This window comes from Fringilla coelebs, assembly GCF_963513975.1.
Source record: "Fringilla coelebs genome assembly, chromosome: Z".
Classification (NCBI taxonomy): domain Eukaryota; kingdom Metazoa; phylum Chordata; class Aves; order Passeriformes; family Fringillidae; genus Fringilla; species Fringilla coelebs.
Genome location: NC_140031.1, coordinates 13,813,040 through 13,827,744, shown reverse-complemented (window position 1 = coordinate 13,827,744; position 14,705 = coordinate 13,813,040). Strand labels below are relative to the sequence as shown.

Genomic DNA, 14,705 nt, shown 5'->3' with positions numbered 1-14,705 from the left:
CAGGAGAATTAACATCTGATTCTTTAATCACAAAAATGTATTTGGTAATATTTTCACCCATTCCTTGTAAGGCTACTGGCTCCTAGTCCTAGTTTGTGTTTCAGGAATTAATTTGGGCCACACCCTCTATAACATATAATTAAATTGTGAAATTAAATCACGATGCTACTTCAAAAGCAAGACTGGGGCCATTAGGCTTAATGGGATTTTAATGGTAAAATTTGCAAATATCCATATGTGACAACTGTGTTTATCAAAAGTTTTAATGAACTAGCTAAGCTGGTAAAAAAAATCTAAGAGGATTATTTTCTAAACAATGCTGTGCAGCTTGGCTATTTACTGTGTAACTAGGTGATAAGAGCAGTATGTTTTTCTGCAAATGTCTGAGGTGCTGACTGGCTCTGTTCATATCAAGTGTTTGCCAGGTAAAGGCTGAGTGACAGACACGCTCACTCTGTCCCTTGCTGCCAGAGACAAATCTGATTCTTATCACACCTGGTCTACTTAATGATAAATAAAGCAACAGCTGTGCAGCAATCCTAATCCTCTGTTTTGAAGATGCAAGATTTCTGCAGCAGAGAATTTGAAGTAAATATTGTAAAATTACTGCATGACCTGTTGTCCCTTGTGGGCTCAAGCGGAGGGCATGACCAGGTGTGTCCATCAATGGACATGCTCTGGTGGAACCTCTAGGTACCATGTGCTCTCCTGGGAAAAAGGTGGTAATTTTTTTAAAATTACTTATTCCAGAGCCTCTAAGAAGCCCAGTTCTGCTTCCACAGTGCAAGTGTCTTCAGGCTGGATCTTGTGCCAGCACTTCAGTGTTTTTCTCTTGAAAGCCTACAGAGAAGCTCTGGTCAGAAAAAAAAGAGAAAGGGGAGAAAAATATATTAAATAAGATTAGTTGTCAGTGTCATGCTCAAGAGATTAGAACTGGACTCTTTACCATCTCCACAGAAGTCCACTTTTCATGAGTGTGCACAAACATTTATGTGCAACATAAATGAATGTTTTGTTTTTCCTGAAAATGGGTAGTTGGTATCAACAAAGGGACAGAACATGCTGCAGAGAAGATACTGCAGTACCATGACAGAAGCTAAATGGAGGAAGGCACACATTTTTCATGCTTTAAAAAACTGAAGGCAGAAACTCTGCCTAGGGAGTTTCTGGGAAAGAATATAAAGAGTCAGAACCTGATTAGATCAGAAATAGGTAATGAAATAACCAGCAGGACTGAGCTTTACCACAGGCCAGCAGTAGGTAGCTTAGTATTCATAAAGCGAGCTTTAATGAAATAGGAGCTGACACAATATGGACCTTAAGACTCCATTTCATAGCAAGATTGTGTTCAAGGATAATTGGGAAAAGAAAGTCAACTTAATATATCTTTGTTTAGAGGAAAAGTCAGGGAAAGCCAGTGGATAAAACCAGTTAGATCAATTCTGCTTTTGTATGGGCCATTGCTGAAAAAAACTGTTATTTAAAGCTGATTATGCCTCTATTCCTAATATCCAGCCATCGAGTGGATGCACTACAGGCTTTTCGTAACTAATATATCACAAACATCCACTAGTGTTTTTCCCTGCTGGACTTTGAAATGTCATCAAAGTATAAAATCTGGTTTTAGTCATCTCATTTGCTGCTATATTTCCACACATTCATTCCCAGATACAAAGACCCAGTGCTCCTGCCTGATGCCTTACCAGTGCCCCAAAGGGGAGATCCGCCCTCACTGCATCCAAATGGAGACGACAGGGAGGAGGAGGACAGTCAGTCACTGCATGCTGGCAGCCATGAAGTGTGCTGGCGTCAAACTGCAGGTGCTGGAGCAGGGGAGCTGCCTACCATAACCCATTTGCTCTCTGCACACACCGTGATCATTGCATCAAATGCAAACTGAGCCACCCACGGAAAAGCTTGGTTGGTTATGAAAGGATAAGTGGATCAAAACAAAAGGATGAGAAAAAAAAAATCCAGCTCGTTTAACAGCTTTTTGGGAGAAGGGTGGCAGTGACTTTTTCCTGTCTGAAAATGACCTGGGCTCAGGGATGTAAAGGATAACTTGTCATTGCTGGCACCTCTGGGGATGTGCAGAGGAAGGGAGGGGAACAAATGGAAAGGGAGAAAAAGAAATATTGCCTTTGGTCTTCCCTAGAGCTGGATGAGACTTTTCCTTTCCTCAGCCATTTGTTGTTTTGTCCTTGTGCTTGTGACTGCTGTTCACTCTTGTCTCACTGTCTGAGTCTCTGCTGTATCACACAGGCAGACAGAGCAAGCACTTCAGTACCACTTCTGACATCAAATGGAGAAGGGGTAGCAAGAAGCTACCTGCAGTGACAGTACAAATGGAAGGAGCAATACCAAACTGAAAACCACAATTATACAATGACTGCATAAAGTCATCAAAATGATGTGATTTTTAATTGGAGTAGTTGAAGGGAGGAGGTGTTTGCTTTCTGTTTGTTCACCGGTTTTCAGCTTTAGGCAGAAAGCCTGAAGCCTAAAGCTTGGAGAATTTCTATGGTACCCCTCAACATGAATTAAGAATGTTTGTACTTTAAATATAAAATAAACATTTAATGAGCAATGCACTGGGCAGAGTCCTACTGCAATATGTGGTTCTACTTGGAGTGGTTGTACTTGGAGTCTGCAGAAATACATCACAACCAGATTCCTTGCATATATCTGCATCAGCATCAAACCTGAAAGCAATTGTATGGGGCACCTCAGCCCAGCCATGGACCATGCTCCCAGCATTCCTTGGTCACAAATCATTACTTCTGAGCAATTGCAACTAGAATTTTCTCTTCAGCACTCAGAATTTCACAAATCTGAATATAAATCTGCCTTTTAAGAAGGGGAAAACTGAACTTCACTTTTTTACCAACAGACATTAGAACAATGACAATCAGGAAAAAAGCCCCAGAGATTCATAGAAAAGAATCATAGAATTTGCTGAGCTGGAAAGGACCTATATGGATCATCAAAGTCCAACTGGCCCTGCACAGGACACCCCAAGAATCACACTGTATGCCTGAGAGCATTGTCAAAATGCTTCTTGGACTCACACAGCTTGATGCTGCGACCACTGCCCTGAGGAGCCTGATATAACCTCCCCTGATATAACTCCAGGCCATTCCCTATGGTCCTGTCACTGTCACCACAGAGCAGAGATCAGTGCCTGCCCCTCCTCTTCCCCTCATGAGGGAGTTGTAGCTGCAGTGAGGTCTCCCCTCAGCCTCCTCCAGGCTGAACAGACCAAATGCCCTCAGCAACTCCTTGTACAGCCTCCCTTCCAGACCCTTCACCATCCTTGCTGCCCTCCTTTGGATGCTCTCTAATAGTTTCATGTCTTTTTTATGTTGTGGCACCCAAAAGTGCCCCCAGCACTCGAGGTGAGGCTGCCCCAGCTCAGAGCAGAGCAGGACACTCCCCTCCCTTGCCTGGCTGCTGATGCTGTCCCTGATGTCCCCAGGACACGCTTGGCCCTCCTGGCTGCCAGGGCACTGCTGGCTCATGTTCAACGTGCCATGGACCAGAGCCCAGGGCCCTTTCCATGGCACTGCTCTCCAGCCTCTCATTTCCCAGTCTGTCCATACATCCAGGATTGCCCTGTCTCAGGTGCAGAATTGAACATTTTTTCTTGTTGAACTTCATAACGTTGGTGATTTACCAGCCCCTTCATCAAGGATTTCTCCTCCCAAATTAGTATCATCTGCAGACATAGTATCCCTTCCCGTCCTGCATCCAAAGTTGGTTTTGAAGATGCACAGGGCCCATGATGGAGCCCTGAAGAACTCCATACAGGACCAGTTCTCTGATGTGACTCTATTCACTACAGTCCTTTACATCTGACATGTCAGCCAGTTGCTCACCTGTCACATGATGCCTGAGAATTATCCATTACTGAGCAACCTGCCCGATGTGTATGTGTCACACCTTGCCAGAGGCTGGGAAAAGTCACCTGGGAGCTGGGAGCAGGCTGGATGTGGTTATCTTTCCCTACAAAGAAACATATTTGGGATGTTGTCAAGCTCCCTAAAGCAGCAGCTAATCTCAACTTGATGGAGCTCAAGAAAAAGAAGAAATTAATTCTGCTGCTAAATAAATATATGCTTTCTTGCTTAAAATTTATAGTAAAAGTTATTATAAAAGTTAGGCTTTTCTTTGTAGTCCTACAGCTCTTTCCTCCAGCTGAAAATCTATAGTAATATGCTAGTGGTGACCTCAGAGTGAGTTGCAAATTCGATTATGTTTAGATTGGTTTTTAGTGCCCTTCCTGCTAGTTGCATTCTGTGAAGAAAGAATCACTCAGAATGGTTGTGTGTGCTTACTGCACCACCAAAAAACAATGATGATTTCTTGCTCCTGATCCTCTAACCTTTATACTAGCCTTTCATTACAGGCTTCTGATTCCAGTCTAGCAAAGTTTCTGATAATGGGAATTTTTTATCCCTGATATTTTTCACCATGATAAATTGTCAGATGAAGTTATTTCCTGGTAAACAGAAGGCAGCCAGGTGCTCTCTGACTGCCCTCACTTCTCCATTACCTCTGGTCTCACAGTGGTTGTGTGCTGTGCAAGTTCTTGCAGTAAGACATGCTTTGCTCTCTCTTGCTGATGGGGACTATTCCCATAATTTGTGTTTTGCAGTTGAGCTTTACAGCATAGAATGGAGTCATCACCTGCCACTCACTAATAAGGGGATGCTTCTGCCATATACTGAATCCAGAGGATTCAGCATGCGGAATTGGAGGATTTTCAGCATGCTGAAATAAGTGGGATTTTTACTGTTGCCTTCAGTAGGGTCTGGATTGCACTTCACAAGGACTTTGGGTTTGCTTCTGTGCTCTGTCATGGGGGTCCCCAACCCTTAGATCAAGGACTGAAGTTCCTTAATATTTCCTTCAGCATCTGTCTTTTTCTTAGATGTTTTGGCTTATATTAGGTAATGACAGTTTTCTTGTTCCCTGTGGGCCATCCCTCCTTTGCCATTGTAAGCTCCAAGTAACATACCTGGCTTGATGGATCATTTCCTTGGCCATAACTTATAATTGGAGAAGATACAGCAAACCTGAAGTGAATCTGTCAGGCTAACCTAGGTCACAGAGACCTTAGCAATTCTCAAAGGACATCTTTCTTGGTAATGCAGCTTCTCTACTGCACAGAAAAAAACCCATCTATTTGGTCTTAACATAAGAGAGGAAGCATCATCCAAAATAAATATAATGAGCCTTTCCACACAAATTTCCATACAAATTCCAACATATCAAATTTTTCACTAGCACAAGAGTGTTAGTGAAAAATTAGGTATGTTGGAATAGAGTGCTATTCTACATTGTATAAAGAATACACTTATCAGGGACTGAGACAGCTGAGGCATGATTCAATGGCTGGACAATTAGCACTGCAGTTTGTCTCACCACAGCTTCCGTATAAATACTTATTGTAATGTAGAATGCAAAATTTGAGAAAATATAGAAAAGAATAGCGTCTACTATAATGTTTACCCTTATGCAACCTCAGAAGGGGGAAATCCAGAGTTTTCTTCAAAGGTTTGAAGGTAAATCAAATATATAGGGTTAAATATCAACTGCCAAACTTTTGCTGATGAGCCACGGCTTAGTTATAGCAATTATTTTTCCTTGTTGCAAATATGAAAACATCTGGTATTAAATGTTTGAATCCTGGTGTTTTTATATTTCAGATGCTGTAAGAGTGGCAATTATCTCTTGATTGAAGATTTTGGTGCAAAATAAGACTATTAAATGCTAAATTGCTAGACATTGTAAACACAGTAGAAAATAGGCACCAGTGGTTTTGCTAGTGACACTTTCCCAGTGAATGATAAAACAGAGACCATCTCAGCCAGTGTTTTTCCAGTAAGTTCTGGCAGAGCCCATTGCTGTCCGGTGCACTCTCAGGTTTGCCCTCCAGAAAGGGCAGACATGCATCTCCAGCAGCAGTACAAATTGTGGCATCCATGATAGCTCCAGCTCAACATTCTCAGTTGTGTATTCAGAGGGAGCAAAAGTCCATCACATCTCTCCTCACCCAGATGTCCTTGAGCAGTAGGCTTTGATTAATTTTTTCAGAAAAGGGAAACTTCAACTGTATCTGTATCATAAACAATTCAGTTTCACTGATGAAGGGTTATGGAATAAAGATGTTACAAATAACATGTTTTTAAAACCAAAACTTAACTAAATTATTGAAACTTTTGCTCACAGATATCAATTTTACTACAAGGGGTGGTCTTTGAACAGCTCCCTAGGCTGTGTGTTCATATGTGGGTTGCCATGAAGATTTCCAATGCAGATAGATCTAAGCAAGCTGATCGTCATTCCTTGATTATCACAAATGAGATGCCTCCAAAAGGTGTATGGCTGCACCCAAGTTAATAATCTTTGGCTGTCCTTTTAATCAGTTGAGGAGAGAAACAGACCCTTAGAAGAGAGAATTTCTATCTTAAGACATCTCAAGCTGGGTGAGTCATGTCCTAATGGAGCCTGTCTTCTTGTGCTGACTTTGAAGGAAGGTAGGGGGTGACTAGGACAAATACAGATATTTATGCTGTAGATTTCCAAAACTGGATAAAACTTTCCTACTTCTGTTTTTGAAAGAGAATATGTTTAAGAAAATTAATTTATACTTAATTTCCAGCACCAAATTTTTTGTCTTCCAGATCAGCACTATTTGTATTATCACTTCTTTTCAGGTATAACTGGTTCCATCCACAAAAGACCAAAGTTGTTGTGGGGTTCAGCACTGTGATGACTTAAGGCTAGCTCCTGAAAGGGGGCTGAGGACCAAACGAGGTGCCTGTGCATCCTTCCCATTGCATGTTCTGTCAGCCAGAAACCAGCCAGAGTTATTTGCACATGGTGGAAGAGATGAAGGTGACTGTATGAGACACAGCCAGCCTTGACAGAACAGGGATGGGGATGAGTGGCTGTTGCTCATCCTGCCCAGCTCATTACCCAGTGAGCCCCATTCTTCCTGAACCTGCAATTACCAAACTCAGAGCAGACAGAACTTGATATTAACTCAACCGTTGTTCATTTTTTAATTAAGCCTTGTTGCTAAAATTCCTATTTTATATTTGGAAGCTGTTACTTCTGTAATTTGTGGGGTAGCAGAGCCTTTCACCCAGCATCATCCTTATCTGGGGAAATAATTTACCACAGAGCACATATGGTACCTCAAGCATTAGGGCATGAGGGATGCAGGCACATTTATGGCCCAGACCAGCTTCTCATGGGAATTCCCCAGCTATCCATGGCCCAGAAAACTGTTTCAGCCTCTCAAGGCCATCAGTTCCCGCTCCTCCTGGTTATTGACCTTTCTGGTTGGGATTCCTGCTCATGGACCAATAAACCAGGCTGGCCTTGGCTTGTCCCCATCCTCAGGAAGGTGCCCAGGGCTGGGGCTGCCTGGCTGTCTGGGTGTGGGGTGGGGAGTGGACCTGTTGGAACAAACCCAGAGGAGGCCACAAATATGATCAAGTCATGGAACATCTCTCCTAGGAGGAAAGGCTGACAGAGTTGGGGCTGTTCAGCCTGGAGAAGACGCCTGAGATACTTCATAGCACCTTCCAGTATCTAAATGGGGCCCACAGGAGAGCTGGAGAGGGACTTTTCACAAGAGCATGTAGTGATAGGACAAGGGGAAATGACTTCAAGTTGAGAGAGGGCAGATTTAGATTAGACGTTAGGAAGACATTCTTTACTGTGAATGTGGTGGGGCACTGGAATGGGTTGCCCAGAGAAATTGGGGATACCTCAGGCTGGATAGGACTTTGAACAACCTGGTCTAGTGAAAGATATCCTTGCCCATGGAACCGGGATTGGATTAAAAGATCTTTAAAGGGCCTTCCAACCACAAGCATTTTATGATTTCATGATTGGTTTGAGCTACCAGATATTGCCTGCTGCCCTGGGGTCCCTAGGGAGACACGGCCCTTATGGCACGCAGCAAGATGAAGAAGTGCACATTTATCTGTAAATCAAAAACATGTCAGCAAGTGCAAACTTACAATGGTATTTTCTTTACTGGACACATAACCTGGTTACCAGGGACTTTCTCCCTCTCATGTTCTCTACTGCTGAGACCTTGATAAATAATAGAATCAGTCTTCCTCTTTTATTAGATTCTTCTGTGAGTATAGTGTAATTGTGTAGCTGATAGAAGAGCCTTAGCTTTTACGTGATACCTTACTTTTCAGACAAAACAACTACAAAAAATCATCAGACAAGTGATTGTGGATAACTGGGCACCAAGTGTGAATTTCAGGCCCATGTGTTAAGGTCAATGTGACCCATGTGTTAAAATCTACTCAGGGAGAAAATAAAGCTGATTATCTGCAGTTTTCTCAGTTCACTGGCTGTTTATGTGTATCTCAGGAAGGCTTTCTGACACAGTACTGTAAAGCAGCCGATCTGTAGCTTCATATTACCAGTCCCGAGAGAGAGCTGCAATAAACAGTAAAGCAGAAATGAGATCTGTTCCTGGAAATCAGCTCAGCTAGAGGCAATTGAAACTTATAGCAGAATCAACCATGACTAGTTGAAAGCACTTAATTTTTTGTTTTTCTCAATTTCCACAATTGCTGTTTATGAGGCACATCTAATCAGGAAGATCCAGGTTATATTAAGGAGGTGGCATATGTGTCACTGTCAAAGCCTCTTTTCAGAAATGAGTCACTGAACACACCACCAGCCACTCTGGGGGGTGCAGGACTGAGGAAGGCCCTGACCTCATTGAAGCCCATCAATGCTTCCCCCAGCACAGCCAGACAAGATTACAGAAAGGTGGTGATCTTGGTTTACCAGGAAAAATATCTATTAGAAAAGCACATCTTGTCCAAGGACTACAGGGACAAAGAACCAGGACACACACCAGCCAGGCTGCTGGATTCAACAGGCATTCTTCAGATTTTAGAAGGCAAAAATAAACTGGCCTTCTATCAGGTTTGGGGAGTACAGAGCCCTAGAGACACTTGTGTCCTTGTCAGAGCGGTAGAATAGAAGATAATGAAGCCACATGCCCCATACTTGATTGAAAATGTCTCAATGACCCACCACCTCTCTTTCTCCATCTTGGCCCCTGTAATTGTGACATTGACATGAATTGGCTATTGAAAAGAGGAAGTCTTAGTGAGGATTGGAGAGAGACCTGCTACCAGTGGGAAATGGATTCTGTATAACTATCAAATGCCTTGATTTAGGTCCACATTTTCAATGCTAAATTTGATGGCCAGTCCTTGGATTAACAAAAGTTCTATGATTTCTGGTAACAAAGCTTTGTACTGCATGTAATGACCTGCTGATTTCATTTGCAAAGGTTTGAAAGGTAGAAATGAGCCTGACAAATAAGTACCTCTCATGAAATCAATTTGGGAGCTAAAAAAGTATTTAGCAAATAAACAGCACTTCAGAGTTGGACTTCAGCAATGGCCTAATTTTCTGGAAGTATTTCAAAACGGTTCCTTTATAAAGCAGCAGCATTTAAGATTTTATTGCTTGTTTAAGTTCAGGATACTTTTACAGAGGAGTGGTTTTTGTTCTGAGCTCCCAGAAGCAGCAGAGAAGGGTCACCATAACATTGCAGCCATTTCTCTCCTCTGTCAAGCAGCCTGGTAGTATCTGTGCTGCGAAAATGAAAGAGGACCAGGCCATGGGGTCCAGAAAGTGGCACATGATTATCCTTCCTGTTGAATTATTTAATGTGATTTTGGTCTGTACTAGCTGGTTCTCTCCCAAAAGAGCATTTGAGGCCAACTAAACCACTCACATGGGCCAGGGACTGTTTCCAGCAATACAACAGCTTTTGTGGGGTTTGTTGGCTGGATGTGAACAGACCTACATCCCTTTGCCTCTGGGACTGCAAAATTAGGCCTGTCCAGTTTTATTTACTGTTACAATCACTGGTTATTTGCTCTTTCCCAGGAATTCCTAGACTTGATTTACTTTATCCACATGCCCATATCTGTTATGAAACTCCCTAGCATGCATTAAGGATGGACAACAGTCCATTAGGGACAAACAACAGTCCAAAGGGTCAGAGTTCAGGGCCAGAGAAATGTTCCAGTTTCTGGAGTATAAACGAAACACAACATAGTTTCAGTCATCTGAGATGTCTAAAAGGGGCTGGGAAATTTTAAGAAACCAAGATGTCTTCTCAGTATTGACCAAATCCTCAAGCAATATTCCCTATGTGTCTTCAACCTCTTTTAGATAAAACCTTCATGGTACAATACCTGATGGTATTAGATTATAATCACCTCATATCCTTGGTTTTGTTTGCTAGGGAATAATTTTTTAATAAATACATGGGAAATCCTGGGTTATTGGATAAGCATCTGTAAACACATGGTTGTTTTGTCTGTGAAATTCCTCTGAGTGTTACTGTGTCAACATTTGTTGTGCAATGCTTTTATTTGCTGTGTAACAGGGTGAGACCAGCAGTGAGTTTTCCCGTAAATGTAAATTTTTTTCTTGGCTGACACAGCTTGCAGGGCCCTGCTAAAAACATCTGGGTAGTGGCTGCATTCCTTACTGGCTTGATGGGTGCACCTGGGGGGTGTATGCAGGTATGTGTGTGCCCACAGGCACAAAACTACACATTTACTGGAGGGGCTGGAAACATTTTAGCCTGGCCAACACCAGTGCATGTCTTAGCATCTTGGCTTAGTTTTCAGCCTTATTATATATGTCCTATCATTCTAAAATCAACAAGAGCTGAAAAAACCTTGAGTGCAGCAGCAAAACAGCACAAGGAGTCAGTCCTTGTTAATCCTTGCAGTTGTGGCTGGCACTGCTGGCTCTTTATTTCTGCCACCTGTTAACAGCCTTAAAGATGGCTGAAGTCTCAAAGCACTGCCCAGTGTTCTTGCTAAGCCATTCCAACCTCCTCAGTGCTTATTAGCTAGCCAATGTATTTCCCTCGTGCAGCTACGTGGTCTCCAGACCAGGCTATCTTGTGTCTAGACAGCTTAGAGAGCAGGAAGAGGTGGTATACATAGCCTAAAACCGTCTTTGGGATTCACACGGCTCCAGTTGTCTCAGAATGAGACTTTATTGGTGAGTTTCCATAAAATCTGGTAGAAGAAAAAATGTAGTGAGAGAAAAAGAATAAAAGCCCAATTATTCTGTAGATAATGTTCTCAAATTTTCCCTCTGAGAGACACAATACCTCTCCCTCTTGCTACAACCAGTGTTGGAAGGATCAGGAGAAGTTTGATTGCATCTTGGTGGGAGCTTCGCATACTGAGAAATACAATATCCAGTATGTGTGTTCTGGGAACCATGGTGTATAGTGAAATAAAGATGACAATCCTGTTTTCAGGTCTGTATCAACATGTATGTGTCCTGGGAGATGATGTAAATAAATTCACTCTCACTCAAGAAATGCCAGCTTTGGCATCTTTTTCTATTTGGAGAGGATTTGCAACAGCCTTTGCTTGTATGTGTGCCTGGACTAACTGCATGAATAGAATGCTATCACCAGCTTTATGTACATCCCAGTATTTACACAACTCTCCTCATCATAAGATTTGATAATCAGAGTAATAGTTCCCAAAATAAAAGAATATTGCTTGCGTTGGTTAGCTGTCTGTGGGAATCAAAATGCCTGTAGTATGAGCAAGTTCAGTTATCACCATAAATAGTGCAATTATTCAGAATGTGAATAATATAATCACTTTAAAAGTCTCCTTGTAATTGATGTCAACAGTAAATTGTAAAACCATGGCTCTGCTTTACCAGAAGCTACTGATCAAGTCTTGTTAAACATTTACTGACCGAAAGCACTACTGGCAGCTGTTTCCACTGCTTATCTCTTGCTAAAGTTTATTTTGCGCATTCACACAATACAGTTCTTTAAGGCTGCATAATAAAAGTCCATTTAGAGAAGTGCTAAAGTAAGTTGATAGTTTTCTCTTGCATGCTGTGGCATAGAACTCTGCTCACTGACCCCTGACTACAAGAAGTGAAAAGAGCCACCCAAAGAACACATTCAGGAGGGGTCCCAGAGGCTGTGCTCTGAGCAGTCAGCATGTCTCCTGATTTAAGCAAGAAGATCCAGTGTGCCAACAGCATCCTCCTGCTGGTCAGAAACAACTCCTTTGTGTTTTGCAGTAGAGAGAGAAAGAAATCAATAGCAGTTTATATTCCTCTCCCCCTGTCATACACAATAATGTCCCTGCTATTACTTACAGTTGCAGCTCATCATAGTGAGCAATGCGGCAGAGCCAGAGTGTGGTGGCAAAGGAGGTGATCTGTAATAGTGTTATGGACATGGTGATGCAATGACTTTAGGTGGTAGCAAGACCAGGGCAGGAGGTTATTCAATAAGATTTTATTTGGGCTGGAGAGAGAATGAACGAAGAACTGATACAAGAGCTCTCAAACTGAAAGCAATCGGCAAAATCATCAGGTGTAAAGAAATTGCCATGGTGTTTTGTCAGGTTATGACTGGCAAGCGAGGGGAAACAGCAAGTTAAGTCCTGCAAGAAGAGATGGAAGAGTGGAAGTGCACTGGCAAAAGCTGTCTAAAGAAGATATTAAGAGAACAGGGAGAAAAGGGACTTCTCAATGGTGGGGAAAAATATATCTTGTAAATGTTATTTTTGACAGCATTTTCATGTTTTCAAGTTATGTTCTACCTCAAAACATTTTTCTTTCAGCTAATGGTGTTTTGCTTTTGGCAGGGCACTAAACTGCTGATCTGTTTTCACCCGGGAGGGTCTTGCCCAGGGCTGCAAATCAGAGTGCTTTGGGAATCACAGCATCCTGCTTCCTGCATCACTCATTCTGTAAGGTAAAGGATGCCAACAGGTCTCAGGGGATGAGCTCAAGGAGCCATGAGATGCACACTGAGGAAATGCAGTCTCTAGTGAAAAAGAGATTTGCAAAGGATACCTCACTGTACTAGTGCTAACATTACTACTTTAACAACACCAGGTTGGTACGCACAACATGCTATCCTTCAGTTAGTCTCCAAATATACACTGGTCCCGAATCTTGTCTATGCAGGTGGACTCCCATCTGGCAGGAATTTGGGAAGATTCTCCCATGCCACTGTAGAGGCAGACAAATTTCCTATCACTCTGCAGATGTTAATTTTTTGCTCCTAGGTTAGAAGAAAAATCTATCGGCAGGGTTTTATTCCTTCCTAGGTTTCTATTAGCTTTTTGGCTGTTCTGCCTGGAAATATTCCACATATTGTGCTTAACCTGCAGACACTACTGCTCTATGATAGTCCTGACGTATCCTTCCCACCTTCACTTCTAGGGCATCTCCTTCTTTTTCCAGCTTGTCATTTTTCAAAAAGGGAGCCTGTCACATGGTTATTTGAGCAGAAGTGTAGTTTTGTGGTCCCTTCAATAGTATGTAAATTTTAAAAACATGTAATGCATTATTAGATCCGAAAGGAAAGGATTCTTCATTATCTTTCATGAAAATAGGCAGCTGGGTAGATGAAGATCTGTCCTATGTCTGCCCCAAAGGGACAGACACAACACAGACTTACTTCCTATTATTCTGATTATCTACACCAAAAATAAATTTCTAGAAAACCAAGGTTTAATGGTGCTGCTGCTTAGCAGATCACCTTTTTACAAGAAAGCAACAAAGGCTGGATTTCATCTCACATTCTGATAATGTTTACCAAATAGTGCTAACTAGGAGGAATTTTTTCAGCATTCTTGTTTTATAGAGATCCCTCCATTCTGTTTTTGTACCCACTGCTCTGCAACAGGCAAGCATTTTTACTGAGCAGTTTATGATATCTTTCAAGTCACTGGCCTCAGATGATCTTAGCAGTGTGGAAAACAAGCTTACCCTACCTACGTAGATCTGTTTAGCTTACCTTGATCTGAGTTAAATTTAATCTGTCACAGCTGTTCAAAGCTCAGGTCATCTAACATCAAACTCCTCCCAAGTATCCTGATACATGGTCATAGGGAAAATGCATGGTCATTTAATTCAGGTAAAACAAAGGGACTTACCACTCTCTTCCAGGTAATTTTGCTAAGCTTATTGATTCCATGGGACCATGGAGCAATCCCTGTATTTTCCCTCATCTCATTCATCCAATTTGGGTTTCTTACCGAGAAAAAATTTCCTGTATTTATTTGTCAGTTTAATATCAGTATGATGGACCACAGTGATTGGAGATGCTTCTGTACTGAAAGGGACAAAGTGTGGCCAGGAGACATGTGTACCATAGGAATGACTGTGTGACTGGACAGACTGTGTGACTGGACAGTGTCCAAAACAAAACATGAAGCTGTTTTTCTTTCTATGAATAGTCATATTCCTTTGAAGAAAACTTCTACCAATTCATCTTACTTTTCCTCTCATGCAATATTAGGCAGCCAGCTAGTTGGTTAAAAAACAAACAAATAAAAGCCCATAATGTCTATTCTAAAACTCTGTGAGATGTACTCAGGTTTTCAGGAGGGGTGATGGAACGGAAATGCCCCTGATGTGTCAGGGAAGTCACAAGTCAGGCAGGGAAAGGAGTCACAGTAAGAAGAAGAGCAGATCCTTGCTGGACACTTTCAGTCAAACAGAAGGAGCCCACACAGAAGGAGCTGACCGGGCTTAGAAGTAGGAGGGGGAAAGATGAAGTGGGTAATTAGAAAGAAAAAGGAGAGAGAAAAAGTATTCAGATGGGTCAGATAAACAGTGATATGTCAGGG

At 42.1% G+C, this 14,705-nt stretch overlaps 1 protein-coding gene across 1 annotated transcript in view; it reads left to right on the top strand.

Moving 5' to 3' along the window:
* The window catches only part of C6 (complement C6), a gene marked incomplete at its 5' end in the record, with an annotated part of 33,707 nt that extends 31,347 nt beyond the window's left edge, over positions 1 to 2,360 (top strand). Inside the window, one exon of the mRNA XM_084224693.1 lies at positions 1,669 to 2,360. Coding sequence (XP_084080819.1) covers positions 1,669 to 1,850 — 182 coding nt within the window. The 3' untranslated portion in view covers positions 1,851 to 2,360. The remainder of the gene's footprint in view (positions 1 to 1,668) is intronic.
* Between the last annotated feature and the right edge of the window lie 12,345 nt (positions 2,361 to 14,705).